Source organism: Pinus tabuliformis, chromosome 8 (genome assembly GCF_031772625.1).
Source record: "Pinus tabuliformis cultivar Carrire ecotype Pingquan chromosome 8, CPIR1, whole genome shotgun sequence".
In the NCBI taxonomy this organism is placed as follows: domain Eukaryota; kingdom Viridiplantae; phylum Streptophyta; class Pinopsida; order Pinales; family Pinaceae; genus Pinus; species Pinus tabuliformis.
The window spans coordinates 492,958,604-492,976,866 of NC_142294.1; the positions used below are offsets into that span (position 1 = coordinate 492,958,604).

The window sequence follows — 18,263 nt, forward strand, 5'->3', positions numbered from 1 at the left end:
AGTGCCTATGTGGAGTGTATCATTGCATGATATACATACCAAATAGAGGCTTAGGTTTGGCATAGTAGCCTCGTCATGCAAACTTCGACTTCTGTCATATGAACTCGAGGTTTTGAATTGAAGAATTAGAGGTTAATCAAACTTTGCGATGAGACAGACCACCAAACTCGAACCTTTTAAATTGTCACGGGAACTAAGCAAACTAGGACACATTGGGCATGATCACTTGGATACAAGCAGAACCAAAGCACAACAGAACATACCCTTTCCCAATAATGTCATAAAACAATCTCAAACCAAAATGCTTCTCGTGGTAGAACTAGAACCATGTTGTTTCACCTCCATTCATGACCAAGAAAAAATCTAAGTGCTTATTCACAAAACTTGTCCAGACTTAAGTGTAACCAAAATTCGAACTGTTTACCATCACCTTAGCCCTTTAATGAAACAAATATAGTTGCTCAGAACTCAGACTTCCATAATCTTTGAACATGAGACAAAATTAGTGAAAAATGAGCAAGCTCATAATGAGTTGATTGTTGCAATCAAATCCCTGTGCTTTGAGTCCAAGGGCTATGCATATATATACTGCCCGTGAGGTCTCGGGGCCGACTTGCTTATTTGAGATTGGGGCCGACTTATGTCACAAAATAGAAAGGAATGTCTCCCACGAATTCAATTTTAGCTAGAGCTGATCTGAACTTTCCCTCATAAAATAATTTTAATGTTTACTTTGAATTTTGGGGCCAACTTTACAAGAAAGAATTTTCCATAAATATGCATTCGACTCACCCTTTTACTAGGCCAACCTATGTGTGGGCTTAGAGCTGGAACTTCCATTTTTTAACCTTTAATTTGGACATTAATATTTCACATGGATTGATTGAATGACCCATGGATTGGGGCACACCATCTTAAAATGAGCATATCTTCTCAATTGAGAGGAACCACATGGCGTGCCACTTATAGTTGGAAACAACTTGATGATGACTTCATGATGGTGATAGTCTAGCATATAATTTCTCATTCATTTGCGTTAACAAGAGCGGGGAAAGTGGGGCTTCATGGCTTTGGACCTTGGACTTTCTTTCCTCTCTTTCGGGGCTTCTTGTCCATTTGTGCTTCCATTTATTGTAATCCATTTACGTATGTTAAAGGCATTCAAGTTAAAACATTCATGTTAGGACTTTCCTTCTTTCCTTCATTGCTTCCAAGGAGGATGCACTCTTTATGCTGATCACTAATGGCTGCCTTTAACATCAGTAACAACAACATTCAACAAATGTATAAGGTAAAGTGAATGATTTGTTGAGAAATCAATGTAGATGTAGATTAGGGTTGATTCTTCTTACTTGGTAATTACTTGTGAGTATTAGTTGGCCTTTTATTACTTTCTTATGGCTTCTTCATCAAGAAATTTCCAAAACATAAAATACATGGAGATAACAAGAACACAAGGAACACAAGATATAGTCTCCACGCTAGGGCAAAACCCAGAAAAATTCTCTTCTTATAGAATTAGATCAAAGTGAGATATCCAAGACCCAAAGACCAAGACCAAGACCTCCCTAAGCACCAAGTCAGCCCTTTTGCCAAGCCTTCCTTTAGCAAGTCAAAGTTAATCAAATCCGCTCCAGCTTAAGATTTCAGCCCTGCATTTCAAATTTTCGGCCCCTGCAACTCAGGTCTGAAATTCGGCCCTCCAATTTTTTGACCTGCTATTTGTACAATTGCCACAAAACTCACAAGTGTTGACAAGGTCAAGACAAAAATCAGATTTTACCTACCTTCTTTGGTTTGATCCTTCTTCCTTAGCCTTCACACTTCTTTTTTGTCTCTCTTGCTTGGAGATAGAACTTGTTGAGTGTGTGTGCTAACGAGGACGAAGTCTCCTCCTATATATACCCTTTTCATGTGGTCAAATAGGCCTCTCTAGGACAACTTCTTCTGGAAGGGCCAACTTGGTCTTGGGGATCACAATGACTCTTCTAGACTCAAAAATAATATTTTCTTTTGATTACAAATTGCCCAAAAGGGACTTTGACTCATGACAAAATTTCTTATAGACTCAAGAAACCCTAGAAGCATGAAGAACATGCTTATCTAGAATAATAATAATAATTTTTTCTTTTTCTTCTTTTGCTTTTTACAAGAAATATACATTGATATAAGTACAAAGATAATTATGAAGACTGAACCTAGTTACAAATTTCAACACTCCCTCTTAACTAGGGAGGTATTCATAATTCTATAACAAGGTACAAGGATACTCAAATTGAAATATTCTCATAAGAAGAGTCAGATTGATAAGCCATCTTTAATATTATGACCAACATTGTCAACATAGCAATATAGCAAGGCCTTGACTAACAAGCTCTATCTCTCCACTAGATTAGAGCACAATGCTGGGGAGACATGACTATAGACACCATCATCATGGCCTCACAAGGCACATACCCCATCCGGATGTTCACCAGGTATGTCCTTAGGACTATTCTTATCTTGGATTTCCAATCCTCAAAGAATATCGGTCCTCTTCGACTACTCTTGTCTTGGATGCCCTACCACATCCTCAAAGAGCATCGATTACAAATGCTTATCCAATCCTCCATTCTTCCTACCAGTGCCTTCACTAAGACTTACAACTATTAGTCTTGGTCTAGTGCATGACACATGGAGAATATGGTGTCCTTCATCACTCCCTCTCAATCAGAGAGGAGATGTCTACAAGTCCAAGTTTGTTTCTTAAGTACTCTAGCTTCTTATTTGGAAGAGACTTCGTCAATATATCTGCTACTTGTTCGTCTGTGGAGATGTACTGCAACTTCACGACCCCATCCTGAACCAAACTTTGAATAAAGTGATACTTATTGTTGATATGCTTCGTCCTGGCATGAAACACTGGGTCCTCTGTCAATCTTATACAACTCTGATTGTCACATTGTATGATGGTAGGGTCCAACGGTCCTTCAAACAAATCTGATAGCAGCTTCCTAAGCCAAACAACTTCTCTACTAACTTCACTTGCTGCAATATACTCTGCTTCAACACTACTTAATGCAACTGAATCTTGCTTCTTGCTCATCCAAGATACCATAGAAGATCCCAAGCTAAAACATCCACCAGTAGTGCTCCTTCCATTTGTTTCACTGCCTCCCCAATCTGAATCTGTATAGCCCAATAACTGTATCTCATTACCTGCATATTTCAGGTAGTGATGTATGGTCCCACGAAGATATCTCAAAATATTTTTTGCTGCTATCCAATGATCATGCCTTGGCTCCATTTGAAATTGACTAAGAACATTTACTGCATAGCATATATTAGTCGGATGTTCACGAGATACATTAAGGAGCCAATCATTTGTCGGTAGCATGTAGGATCAACAAGGCTTGATTCTGAACTTTTGAACTTCTTCAAATTGGTAATCATCGGGGTTGTCATTGGTTTGTTGTCCATCATGCCAAACTTCTGCAATATCTTGATCACATATTTCCCTTGACCAAGATAGATCTCACCTGGTTTTTGCCATACCTCCAATCCCAAGTAGTAGTGCATAAGCCCAAGATCCTTCATGTCAAATTCGACTGCCAACTGCTTCTTGCATTCTTGAATACGATGCTCTACACCTGTAACAAGTAAGTCATCCACATATAATAGTATAATCACAGGTTCATTTTTAACCACTTTGATGTAGAGATTAGGGTCTGCAGAACTTTTGATGAAACCAAGTCTTAGAAGATATGCATCCATCCTTGCCTACCATGCTCTAGGGGCTTGCTTTAAGCCATATAGAGCCTTCTTTAATATGCAGACATGTGTCTCCTTATTATGAACTTCAAATCCCCCAGGATGCTCAATGTAAACTTCCTCATCAATTGTCCCATTTAGAAAAGGTGTTTTAACATCCATTTGATGAATAGTAGTAGCAACTAAAGAGATAAGTGACTTGATCGCAGTGAAGCACGACCCTTATAATACCCTTCAAGACTTGCGGGTCTTGACGAGTCATATGCCGAAACCCTTACCCGCACTGACTTGCATAAGACTCGCGTTGACTCGTTGACTTGCATATGACTCGTATCAAACTCGTATAAGACCCATCCCTGACAACAAATTTTGATTTTTTTATTATTATTTATTTCTGTATTTTGCCGAGTTTATACAAATCTTATATGGGTCATACCCGATTCTTATATGAGTCGCCGAGTCAATAGTGAGATGAGTCTTATATGAGTACAAGTTGTGCAACATCGCCTAATGGTAGTATACCTAGCTGTTGGAGCAAATGTTTCTTCATAATCAATTCCTTCCTTTTGTGAAAAGCCTCTTGCCACAAATCTTGCTTTATACTTGTCAATGCTTCCATCAACTACATGCTTGATTTTGTATATCCATTTGGAAGTGACAACAGATTTGTCCTTAGGTCTAGGAACAATTTCCCAGACATCATTTTTCATTATAGACTGGTACTCTTCCTGCATTGCATTCCTCCATTCTTGATGTTTGGCTGCCTTCTCATATGTGGTAGGTTCTGCTTCAATAAGTTTTGTTATGTAAGTTGCATATCCTGAATATCTTTTAGGCTTCTTGCTTTCTCTGAAACTTCCTTTTGCTGCTGCATGTCCTTCAACTTCTTGTAGAGTTGTCCTCAACCAAGCTGGCCTCTTATGAGTCTTTGGAATGATGATCTGCTGCATAGGTTCACTTGGTCCTTCAACTTCTTCAAGATTAGTAGTAGGTTCTTGAGGATTTTCATCCCTTGAGATTTCTTCAAAAACGTGTCCTTCTTCATTAGAATCAATAGGAATGTCCTTGGACTTCTTGTATGCAATGCTTTCATCAAAGATAACATCTCTACTTACTTCAATTCTTTGATCTTCCTTGATGTAGATTCTATAAGCTTTTGATGAAGAACTATAACCAACAAAGATGCCTTTCATACCTGCAGGATCCAATTTCTTCCTTTTGTCCTTGGGAATGTGAATGTATACGAGACATCAAATATTTGAAGATGATCAACACTTGGTTTCTTTCTTGTGAAAGCTTCTTCTGGTGTCATGTCATTAAGAATTATATGAGGGCTTCGATTTTGTATATATATGGCTGTTACAACTGCTTCTCCCCATAAGGATTGAACAATTTCAACCCCCCCTTCGGTTATTAGTTTTCCTTATCAGTCCATGCATTTAGTTTTAAATCCAAGAATGATAAAAATTCTAAAATCTGGAAATGACAATATTTTCTGAAAACACAAATTTTGAGATTTCACAACTGCTGAAATTGCAGAAATAAAACACAGCAAAATTATGACAGCCACACAGAAAATAACACAGTGATTTTTGGTCAATGTGACCTTGGAAAACCCCCCTACAACTCTTGGGGAAAACCAATTTGAGAGCTCTTGTTTATTTTTGAAAATGCTTTTATAGAGAAACTGAAATACATAGTAAAAATTCCAACAACCACAAATTACAACTTATCTTGATTTCCGTGCTTGAACTCCGCCTCGAAAATTGTGCCAATCAGCAAGCTGCCAAAACAGAAAATTTTCCAGCACTAAAACAACATTAAATGCTGTACGACCAGCGTCGAAAATCGTGCTTGGAACCTGCTGTACAGATCATATGGATTTCAACAGTATGAATGCCTTGAAAATCATGCCCAAAACCTGCCTCGAAATTTGTGCCCTTGCTACTGTCCTTCTTCCTCGATTTCTGTGCCTTTTTTTTCCTGCTGTATGGTTTTGCTTTGGGATGCATGCCAATAAATGATGTTGCTCAGATTTGCTAAAAAGTCTTCTCGCTGCTCTCCTTCACTTCCTCATTGCTCGGAAATTTTCTCCTTATTCTCTCTTCTCTTTCTCTCAAATGCTCATGAAAGAATGAATTGATCTTTTTCTCTTCTGTTCTTCTTTTACTCTCTAAATGACCTTTTGGGTTACCTTAAGATCTAATCACTGAGATTCATTTAGATCTAGGGATGAGAATAAATGTGCATTTGATTCTCACTTTCAATTTTTTAACTCACGCACTTAAATAAAGACCCACTTAGCCTTTTATTTCCATAGTCATTTTTTCACTTTCTAATTCTTCATTGACTTTAATAAAGTCACCTTTAAATTAGAATGTAACTTTACCACTTGTAAAGTCACTTTTAAATGAAATTGACTTTACCACTTATAAAGTCACTTCAGGAGGAAAGTACAAATAAATTTGGACACTTTTCCCTAGGCCAAAGATCAAAGCCTTAGGGAACCACTTATCCTTTGGTACCCAAATTTTAACACTCCTTCTTACCTCACCACTCCCATCTTGTCTCTGAAGTAGACATGCTTGCCCCGTGGTAAGGCTTTAGTGAAAATGTCTGCTACCTGCTCATTTGTAGAATTATACTCTAGCTTGACAGCTCCCTTTTGGACATAGTCTCTAATGAAGTGATGCTTGATCTCAATATGCTTTGACCTGTCATGAAATACTGGATTTTTCGTGAGTTTTATGCAAAGTCTCTAATGAAGTGATGCTTGATCTCAATATGCGTTGACCTGTCATGAAAAACTGGATTCTTCGTGAGTTTTATGCAACTCTGATTATCATAGTAAATTACTAAAGGTCTCAATGCCTGACCAAATAGACCAAACAACATCTTGCGAAGCCATATGGCCTCACAACTAGCCAAACTAGCAGCCGTATATTTTGCCTCAGTTGAGCTCATTGCAACTGACTGTTGTTTCCGGCTGATCCATGACACAACTGCCGAACCCAACCCAAAACAACACCCGAAAGTACTCTTCCTATCTGAAGCACAATCTGCCCAATCGGAATCCATATACCCTGCCAGTCTCACTCCATCACCTTGTCTATAATCCAGACCAAAATCCACAGTCCCCTGCAAGTAACGAAGAATGTGTTATGCAACCACCTAGTGCACTCTCCCGGGCTCACACATGAGCTTACTCATAGTGTTAACGGCAAAACATATATCACTTACTCGGAATCAGAAGCGTGAAGCTTCTTCTAGTTAGTGATTATAGGTGTAGACATGGGTTTGCAGTCCTCCATGTGAAATCTGCTAAGAATATCCACAATGTACTTCCTTTGTTCTAGGAAGAAATGCCCCTCCTCTTGCCACACCTCCAATCCCAGAAAATAATGCATCAAGCCAATATCCTTCATCTCAAACTCTGAAGCAAGATCTCTCTTGCAACTCTCAATGAGTCTTTCTGCACCGATGATGATCAAGTCATCAACATACAACACTAGAATGAGAGGCTCCTCACCCACCACAATGAAGTATAGGTTCGGATCAGCCTCACTCTTTGTGAAACCCAACTGCTGCAAGTATGTATCAATCCTCGAGTACCAAGCTCTAGGAGCTTGCTTCAGGCCATAGAGTGCCTTTTTCAATCTGCATACATGGGACTCCTTCCCATGCACCTCAAAGCCCTGCGGCTGCTCAATATAAACCTCCTCCTGAATGAAGCCATTGAGAAATGCGGTCTTCACATCCATCTGGTGGATCTTCCAACCCATCTTTGCTGCAATCGATATAATGGAGCGAATAGATGTATACCGAGCTACGGGAGTGAAGGTCTCCTCATAGTCAACTCCCTCTACCTGTGAGAACCCTCTCGCCACAAATCGAGCCTTGAACTTCTCGATGCTGCCATCTGCAACATGCTTTATCTTGTAGAGCCATCTGGAAGTAACAACTGATTTACCTTCAGGCCTCGGCACTACCTCCCAAACATCATTCTTCATAATAGAAGAATACTCCTCCATCATTGCTTCTCTCCAGACGTGCTGGCTGGCTGCCTCCTCATAACTAGAAGGCTCAAAGTCAACAATGCTTGTTACCAATGCCATGTAACTACAGAAACACTCAAGTGGTTTACTCTCTCTAACCTGTCTCTTTGGCCCAACAACTAATGTGGTCTCGTGCAAGGTATCTTGAAGCCACTTGGGCTTCCTCTTCCCTGAGCATACTTCTCCCACCGAAGTGAAAGAATCCTCATCATCATTAGAAGCCTGAACTCTTGAAGGCCTGCCAACTGACCTCATGCTTGAATCTGTGCTTGTAGATGCTGAAGTACCGTACGAAATGTCCATTAGTGGACTACCCTGTGAACTACTCCGTGGACTGCCGTGCATGGTGCCCGAAGAACCACCCACCTGACTTTGAGAGCCACTACTCACTGATGGACCTGACATTATAATCGATGTACCTCCTGTTCCCTGATCACTGGATCCCTATGACTGACTCAGCTGCTCCTGAGGGTCTGGTGACTCTGGATACTCTAACTCCTGTGACCTCTTGAAAGCTCTCTCCTCCTCGAAATTCACATCTCGCCTGACAACCACTTTCCTTTGCGCAGGAATATGAATCCGATAAGCTTTCGAGGTCTCGCTATAACCCACAAAGATGCCCTTGTCTGTAGTGGGCTCGAGCTTGATCTTGTTCTCCTTGGGGACGTAGGAATATGTAAGGCACCCAAAGATACGAAAGTGCCCAACATCAGCCTTCTTCCTAGAAAAAGCCTCCTCCGGAGTCACATTCCCCAAATGTGGACTCATGTTCTGCAAGTACACAGCAGTGTTGCAGGCATCTGCCCACAAAAATAAAGGTAACCCCTGATCATGAAGCATGGATTTGGCAGTCCCTACAATGGATATGTTCTTCCTCTCCGCAACCCCATTCCGCTAGGGGTTGTAAGGAACTGTGAACTCCCTCCTAATGCCTGCCTCAGCACAAAAATCAACAAACTCACCAAGGGTATACTCCCCTCCATTGTCTGACCTGAGGACCTTGATTTTCCTACCTGTCTGGCTCTCCACAAGAGCTTTGAACTCTTGAAACCGCTTGAAGACCTCACTCTTGGTCTTCAAGAAATAAATCCAAGTCTTCCTCGAGTGATCATCAATGAATAAAACATAGTACTCATAGCCAATCAAGGATACATGAGACATCCAACCACTCACATCAGTATGAATCAAGTCAAGGATCCCGGTCGCTTTGCTGTCACTGCTGAGAAAAGGGGATTTGGCAAACTTCCCCATAGCACATCCTCTGCATACATCAAGGTGATCAAAACTGAAATCTGGCACACTAGTGTTGATCTCCTGCAATGTACTCAAGGTCCCAAGATACATGTGCCCCATCCTGTGGTGCGAAATCTCACACAACTTTGAATTGTTGGATCTACTGTCGGTCCTGTCTTGGGTGCTGCTACTCAATGCCATCAGGGGCTGGAATGAGAACTTGTACACCTTGGCATGGCGCACACCAATCACTCTAGCTGAAGAAGCTGGAGTTCCCCTAGGATATATAAGCACATGCCCTCTCCTAAACAACACATCATACCCTCTGTCCTCAAGTGCTGAGACGAATATTAGGTTCTTCTTCATTCCAGGCACATATAGAACATCTGACACTTTCAAGGGAGGTTTGGGTCCCCTATCAAATGTCAATGTCCCCACACCGACTGCTCTAACCATGCTGTCATCACCAAGTACTACCTCCATATCAGTATCATCCTCTGAAAGCTCTGAGAAGTACTCTCTAACTCCTGTCATGTGGCGGGAAGCGCCACTGTCAACATACCAAATGCTAGAAGATGCTCTGCTAGTAGTGGAGAGTGCACACTCCCTCTGAACCTGTATGGCAGGTGATCCTGCACTAGTGGCCTCACAAGCTATGAACCCAAACTCCCGATCAAAGCTCTCTGAGAAGCTCTCTATCTCTGCAGAAGCTGCCATGGGTTTGTCTCTCCCTTTCTTGTTCTTCTTCTCCGGACACACAACAACATAGTGTCCCAACTTTTGACAATTCCAAATTTTGACTTTGGAGTAGTCCTTCTCCTTGTTTTGCTGCTTGCCTTTACCTTTGCCTTTGCCTCCACTGTTGGAAGCTTACTTCTTTGCTCTGCCCTTCTTGCCTCTTGCTAACAATGCCACATTGTCATCCTCCTCCACCTGTTTGGTTGCCCCAAGATGGTTCTTTCTGATCTCATTCTGAATGCAATCATCCCACAACCTCTCCCATCCGGGAAGGTTTTCCCGTGCAACAATGCCATCCACAAAATTCTCCCAAGTCTTGGGAAGACCATTCAAAGCAATCCTCACCAACTCAGTGGGTGCAATGATCTCACCTACAGCTGCCAACTCATCTCTCACTGAAGTGATCTTTGTGAGGTATGCTATAGCACTGTCAGTCTTAGCCATTTTAATGGCCTTCAGTTTCTCCTTTAGGACCATTTTTCTGTTTTCATTTGAGCTTTGGTAACGACTAGTCAAGGCTGTCCACATCTCATGTTTATAAGTCTTTCCTCTCACGTGGGGAATGATATGATCTTTGACTCCTTCCAGAATCAATCTTTTTGCCTTAGCATTATTTTTGTTAAACTCTGCCAACTGTACAGGGTCAATAGGTATTGCTACTGGGTTCTGTGTGGTATTTACCATAATGCCCCAGTGTTCTGCTTCCTCAAAGATGCTCTGGATTCTCTCTTTCCATGCACTGTAGTTGTTCTGCCCATCCAACTTGTCTTCAACTCTCAAACCCAAAGACATGTTTCACTGTCCCACCAAACTGAAATTTTCAAATTTGTGGTAAAGGTTTCTGTTTTCTGTGTAAAAATCAACTTGCTATAATTTTCACTTTATTGTCCCAAATTGCACTTTTCAGCGAACCAAGCTCCGATACCATAAAGAATTTCAACCCCCACTCCGGTTATCAGTTTTCCTTATCACTTCATGCATTTAGTTTTAAATCCAAGCATGATAAAAATTCTAAAATCTGGAAATGACAATATTTTCTGAAAACACAAATTTAGAGATTTCACAACTGCTGAAATTGCAGAAATAAAACACAGCAAAATTATGACAGCCACACAGAAAATAACACAGTGATTTTTGGTCAATGTGACCCTGGAAAAACCCCCCTACAACTCTTGGGGAAAACCAGTTTGATAGCTCTTTTTTATTTCTGAAAATGCTTTTACAGAGAAACTGAAATACACAGTAAAAATTCCAGCAACCACAAATTACAACTTATCTCGATATTTGTGCTTGAACTCTGCCTCAAAAATTCTACCAATCAACGAGCTACTAAAACATAATTTTTTTCAACAATAAAACAACATTAAATGCTATATGACTTGCCTCAAAATTTGTGCCCAAAACTTCTTGTATGGACCATATGGATTTCAGTAGTATGTCTGCCTCGAAATTCGTGCCCAAAACTTGCCTCGAAATTCGTGCTCTTGCTGCTATCCCTCTTCCTCGATTTTTGTGCCTTTCTACTACTGTATGGTTTTTCATTGGGATGCGTGCCAATAAATGCTGCTGCCCAGATTTGCTGAAATGTCTTCTTGTTGTTCTCTTTCACTTCCTCACTGCTCAAAAATTTTCTCTTTGTTCTCTCCTTTTTCTCTCAAATGCTCATGAAAGAATGAGTTGATCTTTTTATCTTCTCTTCTCTTCTTACTCTCTAAATGACCTTTTAGGTTACCCTAAGATCTAATGGCTGAGATTCATTTAGATCTAGGGATGAGAATAAATGTGCATTTAATTCTCACTATCTATTTTTTAACTCACGCACTTAAATAGAGACCCACTTAACCTTTTATTTCCATAGTCACTTTTTCACTTTCTAATTCTTCATTGACTTTAATAAAGTCACCTTTAAATTAGAATGTAACTTTACCACTTATAAAGTCACTTTTAAATTAAATTGACTTCACCACTTATAAAGTCACTTTAGGAGAAAAGTATAAATAAATTTGGACACTTTTCCCTAGGCCAAAGATCAAAGCCTTAGGGAACCGCTTGTCCTCTGGTACCCAAATTTTAACAAGGATTTAGGTAGGTCTTGGTCATGTAGCATGACTCTAACACATCCTTCAATTGATCGGTTCTTCCTTTTTGGCACACCATTTTGTTGAGGATTGTAGGAAACTATTAGCTTCCTCTTAATTCTTGCTTCCTTGCAAAAATCCACAAGTTCCTTAGAAGTGTATTCTCCACAAACATCGAAATGTGTGGGATTCAAAATCTCCTTGGATCTAGTGTCACTATTTGCAAAAGATTTCTTCACATTTTTGCCAAGAGCACATCTCTTACAGACTCCTTCATGTTCTTCCTTTAATTCGGGGATGCTAGTAACCATATGATTCAAAGATGGTAATATTTTATAGTGAAGGTGACCATACCTTCTATGCCATAGCTCACAGGGGTTAATTTCTAGATGTACTAGAGCTTGAGGAAGAGGTGTTAGAAGCCTATACAACCTCCCCTCATGAATCCCAATAGTCTTAGCATGTTCAATACTAGATCCCTTACCCCATACAATAACTTTTCCATCAACAAAAGCAACCCTATCACCTTTATCTTCTAGGCAAGAAATAGAAAGTAATTTTTTCTTCAAACCTGGAACAAAGAGTATATTGTTGAGATGAATGCTTCCACCAGTTTCTAGCTCCAAAGAAGTAGATCCAATTCCTTTGACTGAATAGCTTTTCTTGTCTCCAAGTTCAACTGAATGAGAAGAGCTTCCTTTTGATAAGGTTTGGAGTTGACTGCATTCCCTTGTCATATGTCTTGAAGCTCCACTGTCGATTACCCATATACTGTCATCTTCAAAAGTACCTGTGAGAGCGGAAAAGAGACCTCCATCCATGACTTCTTTTGATATCTTGGAGATGAACTTGATGATGCAATTCTTGATAGTTTCAAGAAGACCTCTAAGAGTCTTGAGACCTTTCTTTATGTAACTTGCCATTGAAGAGGGAGAGATAACTGCTTCAAAAGAGACTTCCAACAAGAGTGCCAACAAAGATGTGATCTTCAAACTTCCTTCCTTCACCTTAGCTCTGATACCATGTTGAGAAATCAATGTAGATGTAGATTAAGGTTGATTCCTCTTACTTGATAATTACTTGTGAGTATTTGTTGGCCTTTTATTACTTTATTATGTCTTCTTCATCAAGCAATTACCAAAACATAAAATGCATGAAGATCACAAGAACACAAAGAACACAAGATATAAGCTCCAAGCCAGGGCAAAACTCATCTAAGGCGAAAACCCAGAAATTCTCTTCTTATAGAATTAGATCAAAGTGAGATATCCAAGACCCAAAGACCAAGACCAAGACCTCCTCAAGCACCAAGTCAACCCTTCTGCAAAGCCTTCCTTTAGCAAGTCAAAGTTCATAAATTCAACGATAGTCAAATTTGCTCCAACTCAAGTTTTCAGCCCAACAATTCAGATTTTCAGCCCTTGCAACTCAGGTCTGAAATTCGGCCTTGCAATTTTCGGTCCTGTAGTTTCGTACAATTAGATTTTCCCTTTCTTCTTTGGTTTGCTCCTTCTTCCTTAGCCTTCTCACTTCTTGTCCTCCTATATATACCCTTTTCATGTGGTCGAATAGGCCTCTCTAGGCTGACTTCTTCTAGGACGGCCGACTTGGTCTTGGGGGTCACAATGACTCTTCTAGACTCAAAAATAATATTTTCTTTTGATTACAAATTGCCCAAAAGGGACTTTGACTCATGAAAAAATTTCTTATTGACTCAAGAAACCCTAGAAGCATGAAGAACATGCTTATCTAGAAAAATAATAATAATAATAATAAATTTTTCTTTTCCTTATTTTGCTTTTTACAAGAATTATATGTTGATATAAGTACAAAGATAATTATGAAGACCGAACCTAGTTACCAATTTCAACATGATTGATTGGAGCTAGGACAACTGCTCCAACCACATCTCTTTTGTATAAATATTAAATACACATTAAGACTAACAGAAACTTGGTTGGAATTCCTTCCCTAAACTTTGTTCTTCTTTCTGTATAATGTGTATGTTCTTGATGTTCTCATGATGTAGTCTGTTCTTCCTGCATGTGAAGGCAAACACTAGTTCCATTGCCGTTGGTACTGATTTCGGGATTGCAACAATGTTGAATGGGGCGGATCAAAGAGAGATGAAGAGATCGAAAGCTTGTGGAAGATAAACAAAATCTGCAAGTTGAAGATTCTTTTTAAGAAGATGCTCGTAAAAGCTTGTTGAGGAATGTTGATATTGTGTGGAAACTCGTGGATGTTGCTGAAATAATTTGCTAGTGGCTCGATTTTGGAAGGGATGCTGAAATTGAAGACTTGTAAAAGAAGCATGAGATTGAGAATCTATAACTTCAAAAGTTGATCGTGTATTTTGCGGGAAAAATCAGTTTCTGCATGAAAGGTATTCATGAAATATTGCGCATGGATGCTTGCATGTGGGCTATGTTTGACATTGCCTGCACAAATAAACGTTTGAAATTATGAGAGTGCAAACATCAGAAGGAAGTTGAAAGGAGCAACAATCAACCACATCAAGAAGGCTCGGTTGACCTGTCGAGGTTCCAATGTCTTTTTGAGTGCAAAACTAATCACATCTCACACTGACACCTACATTCAGCACACATGAACTATTGGATTTGAGGACGTTGATTGGATGTTTGCTGGAGTCGACTTGATTTCCCTGTTCACATGCTAAATGAGGTCAGGGGATGCTTGCACGTCAGAATATGGTGAAGAATTGACGTAGCAAGAAGGGACAAAGGAGGTTGCGATAGCGACTTATGTGGGTGCCCGAATGGACATCTCCAAGCAACTTCCAACAGATCAGAGTCTTCCTTGGATGACTATGACAAGTCATGCTTCTCTCTTTTGACATTGAGATTGCTTATTAATAATAGAATGATCACAATTGTGTGCCGATCACAAGCTAATTATGAGGCTTCTCGGTTATACCACCAAGATTGCAAAGAATATAAAAGTTTTACTACACGATTGTTGAATTCGATGCCAATGTTGAATTTAGGAACTCAAAATTGTTTAGCCAATTAAAAAACAAGAGAATAATGAGAAGAAGGCATATTGAAGGATTCATTTTCTTGAAGTTTTGATGATCAAAATTGAAGGATTCATTTTCTTTAATGGTCAAAATTGATGGATTTTGTTTAATTATTGGTGCACTTCATTTCCACATTGAAGCCGAAGGGTCTCAAAGCATACGACTGTTCGGGTGGAATTTTTTGTTGCTTTTCATTGCCAAATTCTAAGGAATTTGTTTAGCTTTTGATGCAAATTTCATCTTTGTTTTGGCTCCAAAAAGCCTCAAATCATACTAAAAGTCGAAGGATTTTGTCATTTTCATGTTGAAGCTTGAGAATCTGAATGCACATGACTGTCTACAGGAGTCTTTCCTACAATTTTCACCATCAAAGTTGAAGGAATTCGTGTTAAGTTTTGGTGCAATTTCACTGTGAAAGTTGAGGAATTCTTGGACTCTATTCGTTGATCATGAAAAAGAATTCAAGAATTTAAATGGGCCTAATGTTTTGAAGAGCTAAATTTAATTCTTGCAAGAAGCCATTTCTATGTGAGTCTGATGGAAACTTACAATGGATGTTGAATGATGTTTTTGATGTAAACTGATTCTAACTTTCGATATTATGAGTAGTCAACTTGTTCGACTATTCAACAATGTCTATTCCAGTTGATAATGGATCTACGCAAAACAAAATGGCACCTATTCAGGTCTATTAGGATTGATGGAGGATTTCTAGTCAATTTCAGAATGCTGTTCCCATAATTGAGGACTGGGAAAGATGTCAATGGATCAATGGTTTTCGCTCAAGAAGATGAGGATCAACAACAACCTCCAACTTGGACAACATAAGAGATTGCATTATTTCAAAGTGATTGATGTACAACCGACGCTTGGAGGAAACACATTCAAGAAGTTAGATGTGGGAGAAGAAAATTTATCATTTTTCAACGACGTAGTGATGTTAATCTACCTCTTTGGTGGGAGTGCCTTGTGACGAGGCTTGAGTCTTTCCGACTGCAAAATCGAGTGATGGGAGTTGATGTATGCAAAGCTGACTGACCATACATTGACTTGGAGAGAATCTTGACTTTTTGAATCCAGTCAGGTTGACTCTGACAACTTTTTGAACCAACTACGACTTGACTAGGAAACTAACCATCATCTGATTGATTGACTCTATGGATGAGAAAGCATGTCAACTGAGGGGTATAAAGCCAACTTGTACAAGCAATCGTGATTGAAAGAGCTAGTTGAATGCAATTTTGGTTGTGGAATTTCTGGTCAATAAAGATTTCAAATAAAAATAATTAGATCAAGACATGCTGAATGCCTAAGCTCTTCCTCTTCTTTTATTCTTGGTTTGGACATTGTTCTTCGCATATGACTTATGCTCTCATTTCTAGGAAGGTAAAAAGCAAATCAACGCATTCTATGAGGATGCCATCTTTGTTTTCAAAAGATAATTCCACATGCTGCAATCTTCTCTGGTATGCTATGATAACCTTGCTGTCTTGTGCAATTGGAGGACTCCCTGTCCGAGTATCTCTCTTACCTCATTTGGTCCCAGACTCCCAAGGCCATCACCTACTCATCACCACCATCACTATGTGTGTTATTCTTTTATGTATGTACACCACTTCTGTATGTCACTGTCATACACAGCACAGTACTATGTTCAAGCTGTACATCACGCTCCTGCATGACACTATGTTTGAGCCACACATCATGCTCCTGCATGACACTCAGTTAAAGCTGCTTAACTGCCATCATCAATCAGGTTGTTTATTCCAAATCCAGTAACGGCACTAAATGTTACCCTGTGCATGTGATTTCTCTGTCCACATTTTGGAAAGACGAAAAGCAAGTTGTAACTTAGTTGTATGTGCACATGACGTCATGTCTCACTTATCCTTATGAACGCGTAAATCACAGAAAATTTACTCAACACAAAGTTGATATGTATTATGTGCTGGCGGTGATACAATTATTTTTTTATGGGGCTTCCTTCAATGTCTCTATGTTTGGGAATATATCAGTTGACCAATGTACATAAATGCATTAATGATACACATGTGCTCTAATTACTCTGCCTCATAATTATTACATGACCCTCATAATACTTTATCACTCTTATTACTTACAAATAAGGATCTTACTCAATGCTCTTTGTTTTTGTTGGAAGTGGTTACAGAAATATTCCTAACAGGCTGCAGTACATAAAATGGACTTCCTTTGTCTTGGATGCCAGGTTTAAGGATATCTAGTTTTTGCAATTTGCCCAGGACTTGAACCCAGTTTCATCTCTTTTTAACATGCCATCCAAATGCGTAAAACAGCAAGAGGAATGAAACCCTGGTGGATGGATCAACAATCTGTCAACCTTACCAGTGAACTAAGGCCCTGTTGATATTGATGCCTATTTTAGGGCTAACATAGATGTTTATTATTAGTACATATGAATATATGGTTGGGTTGGCCCATTCACCAATCACAGTTCCATTAGTTCTCACAAAGTGAACGGTTTAATTATTGTCAATGCCATGGTGGTCACAAATACACGTGATGCTCTATATCATGACCAATGGGGTGGGTTTGTTACAAACTTACAGATGCAGCTTAATGATGTGCATGTTGTGAAATTGTCATGGTAGACAGTCTCTGAACTATGGCTCTATGATCTGATGTGGAAAACATATTACATGGAATACTTTTGTTAGAATACTTACTCATTTACTTGTGAATTTTCTTGGACTGTTTTGCTAATGTCTGCTCTATATGTGGTCTTGCAGGCAATTCTGCACAGGGGAATACAGGTATCCACCTCTTTTGCCCAGAATGAATTTAGATTATTTTTGGTCATCTTTTTCTTCCACAAATCAGGTGGAACAGAGAAATGAAAAGAAAAGAAGTTAGAACCAAAGGATATAGTGCTAGACCAAAGAAATGTGGTGAATGGGAATAAATGAGAGACCAATAATAGAAGATGATGAATCTATATATGGACATCGATATTTGTAAGCAAATCTGAATTCCACTGAAACAGATTCTATGTACATTAAAAAAAATAGCTATCATATATTTTTGTTAGCCTACTTATAATGAATACATGTCAGCATATCAAAGCTGCAATTTTTTTAACAAATACTAACGTAGATAAACCACTTTAGAAAAAAGGCAATGAAAATATCTTTAGCTTTAGTGGCTGGTGATATAGAATCTTGTCCTCTATTTGGCCATAGTATATAACATAGGCAGTGCCAAAATGAGATCTTTAGTTCAATTAGAATGCTTGTTACTTTTGATTTGGGAAGGCATTGCTTGTGGCACTGGAATACAGGTTGGAGGTCTTATTAACAGTATCGATTTTTTTGTCTTGCAAATCTGGTTTGA

At 39.3% G+C, this 18,263-nt stretch overlaps 1 protein-coding gene across 2 annotated transcripts in view; it reads left to right on the forward strand.

Annotated features, from left to right (window-relative positions):
- LOC149236232 (Cyclophilin-like peptidyl-prolyl cis-trans isomerase family protein) overlaps positions 1–18,263 on the forward strand; it is a 200,194-nt gene that overhangs the window by 73,986 nt on the left and 107,945 nt on the right. For both annotated transcript variants that reach the window (XM_089372338.1, XM_089372337.1), the window contains exon 2: positions 17,663–17,686. In XM_089372338.1, coding sequence (XP_089228464.1) covers positions 17,663–17,686 — 24 coding nt within the window. The remainder of the gene's footprint in view (positions 1–17,662; positions 17,687–18,263) is intronic.